General features: G+C 57.2%; 6 protein-coding genes across 6 annotated transcripts; 3 read left to right on the top strand and 3 right to left on the bottom strand.

Annotated features, from left to right (window-relative positions):
* Positions 1–161: 161 nt before the first annotated feature.
* LY79DRAFT_528002 (ribosomal protein S21e) lies at positions 162–607 on the bottom strand (the record flags this gene model as incomplete). The annotated part of the gene is made up of 2 exons (XM_060555982.1): positions 162–393; positions 576–607. 2 exons carry the CDS (start codon positions 605–607, stop codon positions 162–164), a joined length of 264 nt encoding a protein of 87 aa, XP_060408034.1.
* A 333-nt stretch (positions 608–940) lies between these two features.
* LY79DRAFT_571058 (AT hook domain-containing protein) lies at positions 941–4,284 on the top strand. The gene has a single exon (XM_060559213.1). The coding sequence runs from the start codon at positions 1,189–1,191 to the stop codon at positions 3,955–3,957; it is 2,769 nt and encodes a 922-aa protein (XP_060408033.1). The 5' UTR covers positions 941–1,188; the 3' UTR covers positions 3,958–4,284.
* Positions 4,285–4,638: 354 nt separating this feature from the next.
* LY79DRAFT_527934 (NUDIX domain-containing protein) lies at positions 4,639–5,969 on the top strand (the record flags this gene model as incomplete). Its single annotated transcript, XM_060555976.1, has 3 exons — positions 4,639–4,715; positions 4,835–5,193; positions 5,290–5,969. The coding sequence occupies 3 exons, from the start codon at positions 4,639–4,641 to the stop codon at positions 5,967–5,969; spliced, it is 1,116 nt and encodes a 371-aa protein (XP_060408032.1).
* A 1,366-nt stretch (positions 5,970–7,335) lies between these two features.
* LY79DRAFT_66246 (uncharacterized protein) lies at positions 7,336–8,502 on the bottom strand. The gene has a single exon (XM_060562815.1). It carries the CDS (start codon positions 8,348–8,350, stop codon positions 7,622–7,624), a length of 729 nt encoding a protein of 242 aa, XP_060408031.1. The 5' UTR covers positions 8,351–8,502; the 3' UTR covers positions 7,336–7,621.
* Positions 8,503–8,940: 438 nt separating this feature from the next.
* On the top strand, positions 8,941–9,667 carry LY79DRAFT_66257 (uncharacterized protein). Its single transcript, XM_060562817.1, has 2 exons — positions 8,941–9,075; positions 9,147–9,667. Exon 2 carries the CDS (start codon positions 9,197–9,199, stop codon positions 9,542–9,544), a length of 348 nt encoding a protein of 115 aa, XP_060408030.1. The 5' UTR covers positions 8,941–9,075; positions 9,147–9,196; the 3' UTR covers positions 9,545–9,667.
* Positions 9,668–10,240: 573 nt separating this feature from the next.
* On the bottom strand, positions 10,241–12,954 carry LY79DRAFT_674384 (uncharacterized protein; the record flags this gene model as incomplete). The annotated part of the gene is made up of 7 exons (XM_060564291.1): positions 10,241–10,249; positions 10,305–10,723; positions 10,803–10,865; positions 10,935–11,274; positions 11,360–11,906; positions 11,972–12,278; positions 12,333–12,954. 7 exons carry the CDS (start codon positions 12,952–12,954, stop codon positions 10,241–10,243), a joined length of 2,307 nt encoding a protein of 768 aa, XP_060408029.1.
* Positions 12,955–13,354: the final 400 nt, after the last annotated feature.

Here is a 13,354-nt window from a genome sequence, read left to right as displayed (position 1 = left end):
CCATGATGTTGAACCGACCGAACCGCAAAACGACTAGACCTGTTTGGGCCCAAGTCAGTCCCCGTCCGTTGTCCGACCGAGTGCAGACGACCCCATGTTCTCGAGCCGCAAATAAACTCCCGTGACGTACCATTCCTCCCCCGAGGTCGCAGCCTCAGCATTTATCGCTGGGCGGACCAGACGGACTTGACGAGGCCATCGCGCTGGGCCAGGCGGTTGAAGGCGTCGTCGGACTCGCCCATCGCGCGAACGAAGCCGGAGAGGGCGTAGACGTGGTTCTCGCCGGGGATGGCGCGGCCGTTCTCGTCAACCTTGGCGACGGAGATCTGGACGGAGGCGTGGTCCTTGGCCTTGATGATGCGGTTGGTGGCGCTGCACTTGCGCGGAACGTAGCTATTCAAGGGGGAAAAAATAAGTCAGTCAAACGTCCCCATATGCGTCGGAGTAGCAACAGCCCCCCTCTCCTAGCCGCGCCCGCGGGAAAAAAAAGAAGCTCTTTTGGTGATTTTTCTCGTGCGGCCAAGTTCGTGGGCGGTTCGAAGGGGGGTTTAGGGGGGAGACGGGTTGTTGCTCACAGATCGACGATCTCGCCCTTGTCGTTCTCCATTGCTGCGACTTGCGTTCGGGGTTGTCTAGAGGCAAGTAGGTGGTGGTTTTGCGCGGATGATGTCGTCGACGAGAGTTCGTGATGCGGGGAGTCGATATTCAAATCAAAGGGAAATTTTGGTGTGCGCGCCTGCGTCTGTGGGCGAGTGTGCTTCGGCCCGTTGAGCTGCCGAGCGACGGACCCACCCTGTAACTCAGGGCTAGGGGTCACGTGGCTTTGGATGAGCTCGTGCATGTGGCTGGTAGAGACGGGATGTGGCTGGTGGTATACGTACGTACTCTGACCTTCCGAGAGCCCCGCCCCGCCGCGTTCCTTCGGTCGCTCTCCCGCAGCGCAGCGCGTTTGTGCTTTGTTGATGTTGAACTCGACTCGGCGTCCCCGTGAAAAGCAGCTGAGAAGGACCGTTATCGCCACCCGAGTCCCCAGTTCGACACATCCCGTCACCGAATCAGTGCCATCGATGCCATTTCCACTCCGCTGAGCTGGTTCGTCTTCTTGCGCTTGCATTATACGTCACCCTGTTGCGCATCATACCGAAATCATGCGCCCTGCGCATTCCAGCGGGTTTCCCGAGATTCACGATGGGGTCTCCATTTCGAAGCACCCGTTATGACACCGACAACCTTTCCTCTTCTCCAGGGCTACCATCCCTAGACCAGCTCAAGTCTCAATTCTCCAGAAGCCCCCCAAGTCGAAGCGGATATGAAGCCATGCCAGTGCCCGACCAAGCGAGCCGTCACTTTACCGGCGCCTCAGGCTTTCTCCCCCAGGAACAATCTGCGATCGACCTTACGACGCCCTGCAGGGAAGCTGTTGATCCTCCCCCAATACAACAGGACGAGGATGTGACGGTCATATCGATTGCGACCCTGGCTTCGAAGCCGAAACGAAAACGAGGCGCCAAAGTCTTAGAGAAGAAGGCGAACGAACCGCCAGCAAATCCCACCAGAGACGTCGAAACCAGCCCGCCATGGAAGAAGTACGCAAAGGCCAAAGCCGCAACCGATAAACCGGGCAAGAAGCCAAAAACAACAAGAGCCAAGGCCCCGACAAAGAAGAGCGCCGTCAAGAGTCATCACTTTGCAAAGCCCATAGCTGGGGAAGAACCAGAAGCCCAGCCACCACCACCCAAGAAAGACGTAGATGAGCCATTGGAATTGGAAGCGGCTTCGAAGCGTCGCATAGAATGGACACCGCCGCCGGCTGATAGCGCACTGATTATGGGATCCGAGTCTTCGCAGGCCATTGAGCTGATCTCCTCGGCTGCAAGAAGCCCGAGTCGTGCAGCATCGAAGGAGACATTCGAGAATCTCCTCAAGAGATGCGGCCGGCCGGATGAGGACGCACCACAGAGGCCATCTGATAAACCGTCCGATGGGGATAACCCGGCATTCAAAAAGAGGAAGCTGATTGAGCTGGTATCCGTCAGTGATTCGTCCAAGATGGCGCCGCCAGCAAAGGTCCCTGCGAAGGCAAAAGCGCCTAGGAAGAAGCCGCGCACAATTACCGAGCTGGCAACAGCAGCCTACCTGGTCCCAGATGCTACCGAACAGGAAATTGTCCCGGCGCCTACAGGGGAAACGCTCGTGAACGAGGACGAGGCAGCGAAGCCGAAGGGGAAGAAACGGGCACCACGGGCGAAGAAGCCGAAGAAGGCCCTTCCGCCAGAGCCCGTCCTACTGTCTCCGACCGCGGCGTTGCGGCAAGCCGCAAACCAGGACTACGTCTTCGGGACCTCGAGCCAATTGGCACGAGAACACTCGCCGACATTCCTCAGAGATCTCCAATCCGCGTTACAGGCGTCGAACTCGCTGAGAGAGGACCCGTTCGTGACACCGATCAATAGCGACTCCATCGAACCCGAATCTAGGCAGAAGCTCTGGGATGTTGGAGCAAGGGATGAAGATGGAAGGCTGCTAGACCTGGAAGTCATCAATCTCGTCGATACTCCCCAGCCACTCCCAGGCGTAGAAGCTGGACTCAACCCCTTTGGGTACGCAGGCGTCGAGAACCAAACAGCAGCGCTGCCGGCTCATATCCCGTCAGATGCGTCTTTTCCCGACATCGACGACCTCTTAAGCAAGGCTCCCGCCGGCAGCGCTCCCATCGAGCAGAGACAGGCGGCCACATTGCCAGTTCCCATACCCTCTGATGTCTCATTCCCGGACATTGACGATCTCCTGGGCAATGAGACAGGTGGTGACGTGTCCAGGACGCAGAAAGAGGCGTCGCCTTTCATTTCAACTGGTCGGCCAACAGAACGCGAATTGGAGGGCGATTCGACGGTGTTGATTTCGTCTGGCTCTATGCCGCCTACGGAAGCAGTTCCTGACCTGCCGCCTGCTCAACTCTCATCGGTGTCAGAAGCCGAAGCAGAAGTACCCGAGCCGACCGCAGTACCGAAACCTGTAGCGGAGATTCCGAAACCAAAGTTTGACCTTTACACAGACAACCAGCTTGCCAGGGAGATTGCATCTTATGGATTCAAGCCGGTCAAGCGACGGCAGGCCATGCTCGCCCTCCTGGACCAGTGCTGGACGAGTAAGCAGAGGACGGCCCTCGCTTCGCTTCCCACGAACCACCCGATCTCGACGACCTCCCAGGCGCAAGCCGCTGCTCCGAAATCGTCGAGGCCGGTGGTAAACACATCGCCTAAACGGCCACGAGGCCGTCCCAGGAAAACCAGTGAGGTCGAGATGCCGTCCAGTGAGCCGCCACCGTCAGCTCAACCTCCCCCGCCGTCGCCCAAACGGGGTCGCGGGCGTCCTAAGAAGAACGCAGCGCCAGTGAAGGCCACGGGTTCGACGTCGACAACGGCCAAGAAGGGCAAGGCTAAAGCAAGCACCTCGGCACCAGCGGATCTCAAAGTGGCTTCGCCGGCGCCATCCTCACGCGTAAAAAAGGCCAAGGCATCGGTTGTCATTGAGATCCCAGACTCGGCATCGGACGGCTCGCTTTCACCGTCGCCATCCGCAGGCTCGTCGCCCGAGCCCACGTTTTCGCCGCCTCCCGAGGAGGTATCGGTGTCCATCGGCGACGACACGGAAATTTCACTGGCTGCATCGCCGCCAACCAGCCAGTCAGCTGTCCTGTTTGCGCGGATCACGGAAGCGGTGATGTCGGCGCCGCCGACGACGGACCCGAAGAAGCCGTCTTTCCACGAGATGATGTTGATGTATGATCCGATCGTGCTCGAGGACTTCGCCGCCTGGCTGAACACGGGCCAGCTTTCCAGGGTTGGTTACGACGGCGAGGTGTCGCCGAACGAAGTGAAGCAATGGTGCGAGTCCAAGAGCGTGTGCTGCCTATGGCGCGAGAGTCTGAGGGGAAAGGAGCGGAAGAGATATTGATTCGGAGTCTAGTGTGCAGTAACGATACCCCATTGAACATTATTTAGGCGCCGTGTTTCGGTTGTAGGCTTCGCTTGGAATGGGGATCCGACGTTGGGTGAGATGAGATCTCACTCAGTCTTACATCGCGACGGATAGAGCAGGTTTTATTTATTACATACATAGGCATAAAAATCGCTTTTTCCTCACTTACAATGGTTGAACTCAGGCGTTTCTTTTCGTGACTGGCTCAAGAGAAAACAATATGATGTTGGTAGATGCGTGGCACATTTGGGGCGATACGAGTGACACAGGGCGCACACTCACACCACACCACACCACACACACGCAGACAATGAGCCTCGGCAAAAAGCCAGACGCCAGACGCCAGACGCCAGACGCCAGACGCCAAACGCCCCCGCCGGCTCGCTCACCTTGTTCTTGTCCCGGAACTTAGACACTTCACCGACACGACCCCAGGCCCTGATGAGTTTGCCATTTCGCCCTCGCAGCCTCCGTTTCCCGGGCACATCGTTGATACGTCCATCACGGTTCGATTGCCACCCAATTGCAACGCGGATCCCGGGCAGGGGTCTAAGCTCAAACACGTCACTCATAGCAACAACGCTCGCCTCAAGCATCCCGGGAATAGGACCAAGACCAGGAACACCTCGCCGATACGCCAGCGCACCCATCACCATCATGTCTCAGCAGCGCTCGTCGTCTTCGTCGCCGCCGAAGCGTGAGAAGGAGGTTACGGAGCCTCGGCCCAGCGCTAGGTAAGCGACCCCCCACGAGGCCAGGCCATGACATGACATGACATAACATAACATGGACACGGACATGGACATGGCATGATGCATCGTGTCGCCGCGTCCTTGGCTCACCAATAACGTAGCATCCTGCTCCTCTCACCGACGAACCAGGTACTCCTGCTGCAGCGGGTGAAGACATCGACGTCCTTTGCGTCGGCGCATGTGTTTCCGGGCGGGAATCTGGACGCCTTCCACGATGGGGAGATCCCGCCCAACAACGCGCGCGAAAGGCATGAGGACGGCCATGCCTACCGGCTGGGTGCCATCCGTGAGTGCTTCGAGGAGACCGGCATCCTCCTCGCCACGAAGAAGAACTCGAACGACAGGTCTACGCTCATCAACGTCTCCGCCGCAGACAGGGACAGAGCCCGGAAGCTGATCTACGGGGGCAAGGTGCGCTTCGGCGACTGGGTCGACAGCGTGGGCGGCGTCCCGGACACCGGTATGTTAACGCAGCGCGCGCGAACCCGGCGTGTTCGGCCGCACGTCGCCTCATGACATTGGGTCCCCGTCTCGCTCACACACTCACCCGCCGCAGGACGCCTGATCCCCTTCACGAGATGGGTGACGCCCACCAACGTGCCCAAGCGCTTCACGACGCAGATGTACATCTACATGCTGCCGTCCTCGGCGGGCACGGGCGTCTCGGCTCTGGAGAACGAGATCATCGTGCCGACCCCGGATGGCGGCGTCGAGCACACGGCCGCCAAGTTCGACGACGCCTCGACCTGGCTCTACCGCGCCGACAAGGGCGAGATCATCCTGTTCCCACCGCAGTACTACCTCCTGCACCTCGTCTCGCAGTTCTGCAAGGCCGCCGCGCCGTCGTCAGCGCCCGGCCGGGGCCACGGGGACGACTATTTCGCCTCGCAACGCAGTGGGCTGCTGGACTTCCTCGAGAGCGTGCCCACCACGGCAGTGACCGGATCGTCGTCATTTGCGGCGCGGAGGCACCCCACCTCGGAGATCCCGTGGGCGCACAAGGCCATGAGCCCGCACAACTTGTTCATCCGCGAGGGGGACGGCCGCGTCGTGCTCGGGCTCGACAAACCGGGTCCAGAGCTCAAGGGGTCGGGCCGCGGCGGCGACTGGGAGCGGGTCGTGCTGGTCAAGTTCACGAGGGACGGGCCGCGCAAGGTCGAGGTGAGAGGTCGCGAGGAGGTGTTGAGGGAGGAGAAGGAGACCAAGAGGGAGAGGGAGGCGGAGCACAAGCTGTAAAACGGGAGCGTTCGACCCTGGAGGACGGACGGGCCTAAACGGTCAGCAAGGATTCAAAACTTTAATAAGCTACCGGTTCGCATAAGAGCTCGGAATGGAACACCTTTCGCACGAAACATCATTTGACGATGAACATTTTGGAGGCAACAACGCGCCGCCCTCTCCCGGTTCTGGGTGCGGCACCCGATCACCCAGCACTCCGGCCCCCAGTTTTGCACTTTTCTCCCACCATAACCATAGTCAAAATGAACTGCACGATTAGCAGATGAGATCTGATGAATGACGAGCATGGAAACCCCCCTAAAAAAAAAAAAACTCCGTTGCAGAAACACGAAGGAAGGCGCAGCAGCGTTGCGTGCAGCAGCGTGCTCAGTTGAGAACCAAACCACACCCCTCCCTCCCTCTCTGAGACCCAGCTCGATGGCACTACACAGCAGTAGTAGCCCCAAAAGACCGAGGGAAGGGTCGGGGGCATTCGATCCTCCCCGAAAAGCCCGCTGGTCAAACGCGCAGAGCCGCAAAGAACCTTGGAGAGGAGATGGTGGGCTCTGATGGGGGGAGGCATCACTTCCCCACCACCACGAGGGATGCAGATGTACCGTGGAACGACACTGTTGGATCAGAATCGCTTCTGGTCTCAGCGTTTCCGACGACTACTGGTCGCCCTCATGCGGCCGGCCACCTCGCTGTCATCCCCCCTCCTCCCCTCTTCTCGGCACCCAACGGAGGTAGACACAACCTCTACCCCTCCTGAGACTAAACCCTGTCCGTATTGACGGCACGGCGGATATGCTATTGGTCCGAGATATAATATATGATCTGATGGCTAATGGTAATGAGGGAGAAGCTATGCCTCGTACCCCCTCGTGGTTGGCCCGTTAGATCTGACGGACGAACGAACGTTGTGTGGCGTCAAGACACGGTCCAGGAGTTTGCGATAGCAGAGGCTAAACGAGGACGATGGCCAGGCCAACTTGTACTTCTTCTCTTGCTGGCCCAATCCTCTCTTCGCTCCCCCACGTGCCAGGATGCAACGCTGATACGTCGTCAACCACACCGTCTCTATCTGATCTTCTCCTGACTGGCCGTACGTACGAACGTTGAGGCTCTGCCAGGGGGTTGACGATATCCCTTTGTCCGTATCATCCGGGCTTGGCTTCACTCCCCCTGATCCCCGCCCTCTGCAGTCTCCGTCTTCGTTGTCACCTTCGTGGCCGTCAACCCGCGGCCGACATCTTGTGGCTTTCTCCCCCCCTTCCCTCCACCTCTCCTTTCTATACACGTATACCTACTCATACGTGGCATCGAAATAGACTATCGTCCTCGTTTCATTAGAAGCGTGGGTCCCGTGGACGAAGATCGAATGGTTATGACGTCTCCCGCGCGGCGGGAGGACGGAACTTTCTGTGATGATTTGCTGGAAGACCTCATCTGACTCTCCCTCTATTTATCGGGATATGGTAGGCTGAGCAAATAGGCTCGTCCGCCGTCGACCCTTGCCCGAGATCTCTCACAATAGCCAGGCATGGCGGACTCCGTGAATCTTGCACGGCGCCACCTCAGATTCGTCTCTCATCTCCACGTCTTTGAAGATGCAGGACTACGAAGACGCTAGATTTCATTCAAGAACCCCGGGTCAAGTCATATGAAACCTAGATCATGGAGATGATGAGCACTCTGCAGATCCGCCGCCCATCCATCAAGGATGACGAAACCCTCGATGCCCTCATATGCCGGTGGGCTTTACCCCTCCTTCTCCCCCCCCCGGCGCGCTCGCTTGCACGAGATAGATACCACAGCTGCTCTCTTTTCTTTTTCGTCCGGGGGCTTTCGGCGACTCCCAGCTTCCCTATAGGGCTAACCCACGGCGACGTGTACCACAAGTCAGATACCGTATACCTGCACGCCATCCGCCCATTGCCCTCGGCAAGTTGCGATTGCAGAGGAGAGTCACCTCCGGGGGGTACATCCACCACAACGGAAATCGCTCCCTGATTCATACACAGATGGCCACTGATTGGGCGATTCGGATGCTGTTGGACGTGGCTGCAGCATGCACGGAGGTACATGGATGTGCACACAAAGGGCATCGAAGTACCAACAAGGTGGGTCTCCTTTCTGAATGAAGACATGCGGCCGAATCTGCTGTGCCAGATGGAGAGAGGACATGCATGACTGATGTGGGAAAGGTAAGGGAACTGGGGGAGGGGGCGACGTAAGGACCCAGGGAGGGGACGATATGGGGCCCCAAAGTTGCAGTGAAGGGGTATCGGGGCTGAAGAAAGATGGGTTGTCGTTGTCGGTGAGAGGCACAGCGTACGAAACCCATGTTTCCCGTACCCGCGTCGGCACCCATCGGTCCCGTCATCGTGCCGCCCCATGGCGTCTACCCGCAGCACTCCATGAAGCAACGGGAGGAGAAGGGGTCCGTTGGTCGACCAACTACGATACGGCTGATGGACGAGTGATGGGAGTAAAAGAAGCGCTTGTCAGCTTCGAGACAACCAAAAAGCCCCAAGGGCATTGTTTGAGTGTTGGTGGTTGGCTGGTTGATCTGTCTCACCCCGGCTCCAGAGAGGTTGAAGTCGGTAGAGCCCGTCTGGTTGTGGACCTGCCGTCGGTGCTCACTGGCCTGCGTTCCGGCCGCCGCGAAGGGGAGGGGGGAAAGACGGGGAACGGGGTGTTCTTATTTGCTGTGAAGGTTGGACAACCCACGTCGCTCTGCGGAGGGGACCAGGTGACCCCACGCACCAGAGATATACCAATCGAGAATCGGGCCCTTTAGCCGTCCGATGCATGGCATTTGGAATCGTTCTGTTGAATTAGACTGGGGGAAAGACAAGACAGAAATCTGCGTCTCTATCCGGGCTACGTTATGGGCGAAAAGGAGGAAAAAAACATAAATACCCCCCTCTGAGATCTCCGTGAAGGGGCAGAAACTCGTGTTCCTAGTTACCCGAAGCTGGACTTCTCCCGGATACCCCAGCAAGCATATCGTGTACTTCCACATTCACCCCACGTTTACCCACAAACAACACACAAGGGCCAGGTGCCTCGGGTCCAACCAAGCAAACTGAGCCTAATCAACGACAGCGACAATGTCTAGGTGAGTAGACAGATCCCGGTGACTCTGATCCCTCCGATGTGTGATCAGCAGCTCACGATGGGATACCACAGTCCTGCCCCACCCCCTGGGAGTCCAAACCCGCCGCTTGAGATCTTCATCAATGACACGACCAACCTGCCCGATAGGCTGGTTGCTATTGCAAGCTCAGGCACTACAACGACATGAAGTGGACGCAGCATTGGTGCACACGAGGAGAGACAAGAAACACGGATTGGTCTCCTCGGATGGTAGTCAGAGGACAGCAGGGAGCAACATGAATTCTTCTGATACCCTTTTCTTGACGTTTTGGTCTGTTTTGCTCTTGACCAGGTGGGGGATATTTGTGACTTCTACACTTCCCGCACCCAAGAGGTTGGGTGACAAGGAGACTAGGAATTGGCCCAGTACTGTTCTTCTCTTTTTTTTACAGATACATATTAAGTCACTCTTTACAAATGCAGACATCTAATATCATCCTTCTTACTGCATCGTCGTATGGGCTTCCGATAACGAAAAGAATGGCCGGTATAGGTATAGGTGAGCCTGATGGTCATTGGCAAAAGGAAAATAAAAGGTGTGATGACAAAAGCGGATCCGTAATTGCCATTGCGCATTTACGGCCTATATCACGACAAAAGGGTATGTAGTTGTAAAGAACAGACATATGGTTATCAGGAGACATTTTGGTTTCTACATTGCGAAATGAAGCTCGTAACAACGCAACAAATGTACAGGCTGGCAGGAAGAAGGTTTCCCGTCTCAAAAAACATGCCCCAACTCGGCAAAGAGACGTATCGACGTATTCCAGAGTCTCAAATGTTTGATTAAATAATATAGCTCAGGCCCGTCTGGCAACGAAAGGTAAAAGTAACTTACTAGATGGACAAACAGAGAATGAGGAAAGGTTGAAAGTAGACAGAACCGGGGGACACAAAGTCTTCTGGAAATTCACTAGCCTCCACCACCACCGCAGCCTCCACCACCACCGCAGCCTCCACCACCACCGCAGCCTCCACCACCACCGCAGCCTCCACCAACTCCTCCGCACCCTCCGTAGACTCCCATGCCTACAGCAGAGCAAGCTGCAGGACGCTTTTGTTAGGGCTCGATGAGAGAAATCTAGAACAGGGTGACACTTACCAGACATTCCCCGAGCAGGGCCGGATCAGGTTCCCTATCATGAAGATCAGCCAAAGCACGGAAGGAAGCCAGAGCACACTCGGACTCACCTTCGTATTCGTGCACCCGCCAGGGCCGCCACAGCCCCCAGCTGCAATGTCATTTGGACCAACCACTCCCTGGGCACATGATGCCCAGGACCCGTTCAGGACGCTAGGGTCGCCGGCCACGTAGATGTCCTTCGTGAAGTACGCCGGGCTCGAGACCGGGGCGTACTGAAAGTACGTCTTGCCCCAATGGTTGTAGAACTCCTCCTTGGGCGGCAGCTTCTTGCCTCGCTTGGCGGCCCGCTTGACGGCCCGCTCGTAGCCGTCGTCGAGGCGAGAGGCCCAGGCGGCCCGCTGGAAGCCGCGGGCCCTGTTGAGGGGCGACGACGCGTCCGCGTGGCAGGCGTTGTGCGCGGAGACGTGGGCCGAGGACGAGGAGTCGCAGGCGGCCGCGGCCGGGGACATGTTGAAGCTGTCGATGGCTAGGGGGATCACGGTGTCAGCGAATCTGGAAGTATCTGCAGCACCAAAGCTGTTATAGAAACGTCATCTCATTCGTACCTTTCTGTTCCTTGGTCCTTCCGAAGATGGATGTGCTGTTAATCACGGAGTTGACGCGGAGGGCTGATAGGACATGTCAGCGATGTTTGGCTACGTCAAGACTCCCATTGAGGAGGGGCTCGCACGACGGACCTTCGCAATACCAACAGGTACACTCGGAGTACACTTCGCCAAACGTTTTGAGGTACATCCTGCACGTCCACTCAAACGAGTTGGAGAGCTGGTCCTCGTCCACCTTGTCGTTGTGGTCGATGAACCTGGCCTGCTTGTTGCCATTGGTTGCGCTGTTGTGCGTGGAATACTTGTAGTACGCCCTGGGCGCCAGCTGGTGGGTGTGCCACGCAAGGTCGACGTCAAGGGTCGGCACGCACATCGTGAGGGGGTTCTTGGTCATGATCAGCATGAAGCGGTGGTACTTTTGTACCAGGCGGTCCATAGTGCCCCGGACGTTGGGACTGTGCAGCCAGTCGATCTGGGCGGGGAGTCTCATCAGTTTGAGAAGTTCATATTGGCCGTTTGGGGGGGGGGGGGGGGAAGGCGCGTCACGAGAAGCTCACCGAGTACATCTTGCCGATGAACACCCCCTGGCGCATGGTTGCGGCAACGAGATCCAGAGCGAAGATGGAATGGTTTTCCCAATATCTTGCCATCATCTTGGCGGTCTGGAACTTTTCCGTCCGGGTCAACCCCTTGACCGCTGCAACATCACTCCTTCCCACCTTGGCAAGCTTCTCCTTCTGTATTATGGCGAACGACTCTTGATCCGACAACGCCTCAGAGATCAGGTCCCGGACGTCCTGCATAGTATGAGTCTTTTGCTGGCCTGGTTGGATCAGATTGATCAGCTGTCCGGAGATGCCGTGGCCCACGAGCCTGTTCGGAAAGGTCACATCTAGAAGATGTTCCTCGTTGGCGACTGGCATGCCAGTCTTTGGCTCGAGGACGGTGCTGGGAATGGTGATGCCATAGTTGAGGTACCATTCCGCGTCGTCAATCATCTTGGCCACGGAAAGGAGGCGTTGAGTGATGAGGCTGCCGCAGCCGGGCTCACAGTGCTGAGAGAAATCTCCATCTCCGTACCCGTGTCCGACTAGACCCGGTCGTCTAATTCCCAGGCCTGCGTCAGTACGCTGATGCAAATGGAACGGTCTACACCGAACACTACTTACGCGTCGCCCTTGTATCTCTCCGGCAAGCCGCATGTGGTCCAAGGGACTTCGATGGTTCGCTTACATGCTGGACACTCGAGGAACTTCACCATTGGTTCCTCGAGGTTGTCCCATGGTCTACCCGTCTTTTGTTCCCAGTTGGATTTGGCGGAGCTTGGAACTTTATGATCGAACTTGGAGGTGATTACCTGGTTGACTTGGGCCCAGGGCATGCCTGTCGTCCAGAAAGACCGAAGACCCCAACGCATGGTGTCCTCGAGAAAAGCCCTTGGGTTGAGCATGTGCGAGTGCCAAACCATGAGTACGTCTGATACCGTCAGCTTCTACAACGCGTTCGTGGCTCTCGAATTTGGTCGCTTACCCAGAGGCGGTAGATTATCAACGTCCCAGGGATAGTCCTTGCGCCCATCGGGGAACTTTACATACTTCCCAGGGAACTTGTCAACGTTTCTCATCTCTGGCTCGCGAAGACGACCTTCCGAGAGTGTCTTCCACCAGGTCTCGTAACGGTCGACAGCCCGCGCCAAGTAGACGGCCCACCGCTTCTCGCGAATCATGGCCAAAGTCTTCTTCGCACGGTCCTCAGAGTCTTTGCTTGAACCGCTTTGCTCCTCGGCTTCAGAACCAGGGAGAGGCCCCGCGCGGACATCCCACAAGTCCCAGAGGCCATCGGTGTAGCCGACCTCGTCCTTCAGCGTCTGGATGGCGTACAGGAGCTTCAGGTGCGCGAGGCAGGAGTCTACATCCGGGCCCCTCTGGGTACCTAGTCTGAGAAAGCTGAACGTGGCCCTGATGTCGGCAACATCCGCTTCGGTGTGCGGCCTCCTCCCGTCGGTGTGCGGCCTCCTCCCGTCGGTGCCGCCATTGGCTTCGAACGGCAGCGGCGGCTGGTGTCCGAATGGCGGGTGTTCTTTCTGCGTGGCTTCGTACGTTGGCGGAGGTGTGGCGGGACGCTCTGCATTTGCATTCTCCTCTGTCTCCATCTCTTTCGCCTTGGACCTCTTGAAAAAGGAGGGCACTGCTATGGCTCAGGGTCGATAGCAATAAGATGGTGGTGTTGATCAGGGGCAAATGCCCGGTGTTGAGGAATGCGGGGTAGAGAGCTTCGTGAAATAGATAATAAGGACACAGGATATAACAAACCAGTGTTTTTGCAACGGCGCGAGCAATGCCTGAGAATCTAGAAAGAAGAGGCATGAACAGAGACAGTATTTGTATAAAGAGACCACTGGATTCAGTAAGGCTTGGAACCGGTAGATAGAGAGAACTCTTGGGCCGCCCTGCAGCCTGCCTTACTTTACATCGGGTGAGGTGATCACAGGCTCAACTGCATATCCCCAGAGCGTTTAGGCATCCATATGGGCAATCTAAAGTGGAAGTTCT

The sequence above is a fragment of the Colletotrichum navitas genome (assembly GCF_030913465.1).
Source record: "Colletotrichum navitas strain CBS 125086 chromosome Unknown LY79scaffold_121, whole genome shotgun sequence".
NCBI classification, from domain to species: Eukaryota; Fungi; Ascomycota; class Sordariomycetes; order Glomerellales; family Glomerellaceae; genus Colletotrichum; species Colletotrichum navitas.
Note: the sequence above shows the minus strand (reverse complement) of the source record. Positions and strands in the feature narration are given on the sequence as shown.